This window comes from Suricata suricatta, chromosome 10 (genome assembly GCF_006229205.1).
Source record: "Suricata suricatta isolate VVHF042 chromosome 10, meerkat_22Aug2017_6uvM2_HiC, whole genome shotgun sequence".
Classification (NCBI taxonomy): domain Eukaryota; kingdom Metazoa; phylum Chordata; class Mammalia; order Carnivora; family Herpestidae; genus Suricata; species Suricata suricatta.
In genome coordinates this window covers 17,397,776-17,402,822 of record NC_043709.1, presented here as the reverse complement: position 1 = coordinate 17,402,822, position 5,047 = coordinate 17,397,776, and the positions used below count along the sequence as shown (strand labels likewise).

The 5,047-nt window shown below is 48.9% G+C and overlaps 1 protein-coding gene across 1 annotated transcript in view; it reads left to right on the top strand.

Annotated features, from left to right (window-relative positions):
• The window catches only part of STAB2 (stabilin 2), a 150,163-nt gene that overhangs the window by 117,639 nt on the left and 27,477 nt on the right, over positions 1-5,047 (top strand). The window contains exons 51-52 of the mRNA XM_029955429.1: positions 1,406-1,589; positions 2,895-2,977. Of these exons, the coding sequence (XP_029811289.1) occupies positions 1,406-1,589; positions 2,895-2,977 (267 nt within the window). The remainder of the gene's footprint in view (positions 1-1,405; positions 1,590-2,894; positions 2,978-5,047) is intronic.

Here is a 5,047-nt window from a genome sequence, read left to right as displayed (position 1 = left end):
TCTCTCTCTCTCTCTCTCTCTCTCTCTCTCTCTCTCTCTCAAAAATAAATAAAACATTAACATTTTTTTCAAAGGTTTCAGAGGAGAATCAGGGAGGTATAGGGCCTTCCAAGATCCCTCTTCTCTGCCTACCCTGAGAAGCCCCAGGAAGGCTCTCAGAACCCAGCCCCCCATCCCAGCCTCTACTTCACCCCGCACCCCTGTAGCACAGCCTACAAACTTCTGCAGAGACCAGTGATTTCCAAGGTAAACCTGGGGCTCACCCTCTAGGGAGTTTTTCAGAAATGAAAATTTCAAGGCGTTCAAATGAGACTTTCTAGGGATGTTACAGGCAAGTATCTTTGCCTGCTCACCCAGCTCCAAAACCTCAGAGTCACCCTCACACCTGGGCATCACGTCTGGATGATAAAATAAAATTTTTTATGTTTTTTTATTAATTTTTGAGAGATAGAGAGAGAGCGCATGAGCAGGGGAGGGTCAGAGAGAGAGGGAGACACAGAATCTGAAGCAGGCTCCAGGCTCTGAGCTGTTAGCACAGAGCCCGGCACGGGGCTCGAACCCATGAACCGTGAGATCATGACCTCAGCCGAAGTCAGACGCTCAACCTACTGAGCCCCCCAGGCGCCCCTGAACACAAGCTTTTAGAGAACATTAGCAAATGTCTCTGGGGGGAGCTCAGTAAGAGGGAATAATAAAACCTACTACATAGAGTTATTGGAAAAATTACAAGGAATAGTATATATAATGCACCAAGCTTATAGAATGTTCTCAAAAAGATTCCTCTCCCTTTGGTAATTTCTCTTCTAAGTCCATGTAATCTAGAAATCTGATACAGGAATATCTCAATATTGTATATGTTTAACTTTTTAAAATGTTTAATGTGTATTTATTTTTGAGAGCAAGAGACTGACAGAGCTGAGCAGTAGAGAGGCAGAGAGGGAGGGAGACCCAGAATCTGAAGCAGGCTCCAGGCTCTGAGCTGTCAGCACAGAGCCCAACGCAGGGCTCGAACTCACAAACCGTGAGACCATGACCTGAGCTGAAGTCGGACGCTTAACCGACTGAGTCACCCCGGTGCCCCCACTTCTTAAAATGAAATATGGGGGAAATGCTAAGTGGACCTTCCAGAAATTGAAATATTTGGGCAGCAGCAAAGAAAAAAAAATGTTATAGGTTCTTCTTCTATTTCACAGAATCTCAGAATCAACTTTCCGTTTTGCTCTCTAAGAAAACGAGGGTCAGAATGGTTGGGGTGTCCGGCTGTCACCCCTGAACCAGCTGGAGTCCCAGGAAGCCCCTGGGTGGCATGAAGGCCCCCCCCCCCGGAGCTGGCTTTGGCCCTCAGAAGGCCCCCGTGCCTCAGGGCTGGGTTTGCTGTGCATGCGCCCGACTCCCTGTGTTTCAGGATGTGGGCTTGTTGGGCGCCATCACTGACCCCATCCACACTCCGGTCACTCTCTTCTGGCCCAGCGACCAAGCCCTGCAAGCCCTACCCCCCGAGCAACAGGATTTCCTGTTCAACCAAGACAACAAGGACAGGCTGCAGGAGTATTTGAAGTTCCACGTGATCCGAGATGCCAAGGTATTTGGTTTCCATGCAGACGTGAATGCGGGGATGCCCGAGGGGGCGGGGGTCAAAGCCGGGAATGGTCAGTGTTTCCCCACCCTCGGCTGCGAAGGACACTGAGCGTCCCTGCCCCCCACCCCCTGGTGTCCTCTGACCCCGTGGTTAACTGGCCCCGCGGTGTACTCCCAGCTACCATTCTCTCTTCTCCAACCCTAACCAACACCCAGGGGCGTCATTCCTGTCTTGTGCTGCAGAACAGCTTCCTCTGCCCCAGTTCACGTGCAAAATGGCTGTTGGAAAGAGTCCCCAGGTTTCTCCAAGTGGACTCATTCTCCCCACCCCTAGTTCCACAATTTCTAGGCAAAAGGCTGATTCCCCTCCCCCCCCCCAGATGCGATCCTTCCTGAACGATCTACCGAAATCAGGGAAGCAAGATCTTGGAGCACATAGCGGCTGCCACTGAAACCCTGTCACTCTGAGCCCTCAAGCAGGACCCAGGTCCCTCTCTCCAGGACTGGGCCTGCCTAATCCAAGAATGCCAAGTGCCCTCACTTTGGTTCGTTCATAGGACCTATTTTAGTGTACTAGGGCTGTGCAGCAAATGACCACAAGCTGGGCGTCTTGCAACAGCAGAAATGTATCCCTCCGCCCTCTGGAGGCTGGAAGTCTGAAACCAGGTGCTGACAAGGTTGTCCCTTCCGGAGCTTCCGGGGGAGAATCGGTTCCGTGTTTCTCTCCTAGTTCCTGGGGGTTGCTGGCCATTCCTTGGCTTGTGGGTGATGCATCCATCTGATCTCTGCCCCTCTCGTCACATGGCTGTCCTCTTCCTGTGGGTTTGTGTCCACATGTCGTTCTTCTCTTTTCTTACAAGGACACCAGTCATACTGGATTAAGGGTCCGCTCTACTCCAGTATGACCTCATCTTAACTAATCATCTGTGCAGTGACCTCACTGCCAAGGAAAGTCCCATTCTGGGGTAATGGGGGTCAGGACTACAGCTAAACTTTTGAGGGGTCACAATTCAACCCCTAACAGCACCCCATGCCATTACCCTGACCCGCCCATCCTGTCACTGGCTTCATCCACCAATCCAGCATCTGCTCCAGACCCCCAAGCAGGGAAGAGCATGGAAGGTGGATTGAAGCCAGCCCAGCAGGGGGACACTTGCCCTACAGAAAGAATGTCCAGCTCCCTAGAAAGACCAGGGCTGTTCCTTTTGATTCTGTTGGCAAGCCGGAGAAACCTGTGTCTGCATTTGCTTGGCTGGGTGCTCCTTCTGCCCAGATTGGGGGTATTAACATGGCGCCATTGCTCCGACAGATTTCAGCGGTGGATCTCCCCCGCTCTGCTGCCTGGAAGACCCTGCAAGGCTCCGAGCTGGACGTGAAGTGTGGCGCTGGCGGGAACATCGTGAGTACTGACCCCTTCCCCCACCCGCTGCCTCTTCAAGGGTATGTTCGTTGTTTTTATTAGGTGTTTTCCTCCGCTGACAGCAAGCCCTTTGCTCTGGCTGCCTTCGGGGGTCTCACCTTAAGACTAAGCATTTAGACATGAAGGACCTGGTCGCTCCTGGCTCCGTAGGAGGTGTTACGGAGCCCCCCTCGCACTTGCAGAGAGCAGCTTTGCATTGGGTGTTTTGTTTTGTTTTGTTTTGTTTTGTTTTGTTTTGTTTTGTTTGACAAGGATAGTATACTGTCATTCCTTCCCTGCCCTTCCCAGCACCACTGCGGCCTCACCCCTAACCCCTTGTTGGCAGGGGGAGCCCCGCTCTGGGCTCTGTCTACCTAGATCAGCCAACAGGGAAAGTTTGCAACTTTCACCTTCTCTGGCTAGCTTCTGAACGATCCTGCCTCCTTGTAATTCCACATAATGAGTGGGTCCAATGGGATAATATTAGCTGCATCCTGTGTCCTGCATGTAATGGACATTCCAACATGACAGTGACTTAAACAGATCAGGACTTGTCTCCTTTTTAAGAGAAATCTGGAGGCAGCCAATCTAGAGCTAATATGATAGCTCACTGGCGGGGGGGGGGGGGGGGCAGGAGGGGACTCCTTCTGTTTTTCTGCTCTGCAGCACTTTTCCAGCCCTCAGTGTCACCTCAGAGTTCAACATGGCTGCTGGAGCTCCAATCATCACACCCACTTCCCAGGCAGCACAAAGGAGGAAGGACAAAAGAGATGCAGCCCCCAGATGAGTTGATTCCCTTCAAGGAGCCTTCTTAGAAGGGCCATAAAAATTCTGATGACCAGCCAGAATCCTTTTGGGGTTTGCAGTGGAGTTGCACTGAATTTATAAACTGAATATGAGAAATGTTAGCATTTTTACTTTCCAACTTCTGGAAAGTTTTTCCAATGTACTTACACTCTCGAGATCAGCTATACTATCTTTGTAGACCAAACTGCACACCTACCAAAGAAGTATAATAAGAGTATCCACTGCTCATTCTGGGTGCTAATGTAGCTTTCCGAGCATTTTACAGGGTTTCTTTTAATTTGAGCTTTATAACAACCCTGTGCGATGGGATCATTGATTCTATTGACCCGGTGGGAACAAACCTCAGAGTAGCTCAGTGACTTTCACACAGTCACCCAGTACATGAGCGGAAGTGGAGGGGTTTAACCACAGTTTCCCACTCTTCTTCCCACTGATTCACACTGTGTCCATCCCATCAGTAGATGCTGAGGTTTAGCTCTTTTTTTTTTTCTTCCAAAGAACTTTCTAAAAGCATTTTTCTTCCTCAGGGGGATGGAGGAGATAGATTCAACAATTTCCTAGCTAGGTGAATTTAAGGAAGAAAGCCCTAGAATTGTTGCAAGCAAAGTGCAATAATGTATCTAAAGCACTATTTAGACAATGCCCAGTACACGGAAAGAGAAGTTATTGTCATCATTATAGAGTTAAAGCCCATTGCTTGTATATCCCGGGAAAAAAAGGTTGTGCCCGCACTTTGCTGGGAGCTAGCACTAAGTAAAAAACAAAAAACAAAAAAAACTACATTATTGAACATAAAGTGGCCACGTTACAAAGTTTATCCTGAGCCACAGACAGGTCACACCTGCTCCATCACCCTGGCTGCCCCTGTTTCTCCTTTGGGGGAGGCAGTGCCACAGAGGGGCCAAGAGCGTAGTAGGCTCAAGGCTCACTGCCCCAGTAGGAACACCCACACCACTACTTACTGGCCACCTGACCTTGGGCAAGTTATTGAACCCCTGGCTGCCTCGCTTTTCTCATCTGTTAACAGGGCTACTCCAGGATTGTTGTGAGGATTAAGAGAATTTGCACAGGTAAAGCACATGGAACTTTACTTGGCACATAATACATGCTGAGTGTTTGTGTGTGTGTATATATATATATGTGTGTGTGTGTATACACATATATGGTACACACACACACACACACACACACACACATATATATATATATATATATATATATATATATATATATATATATATATATATATATATATATATATAT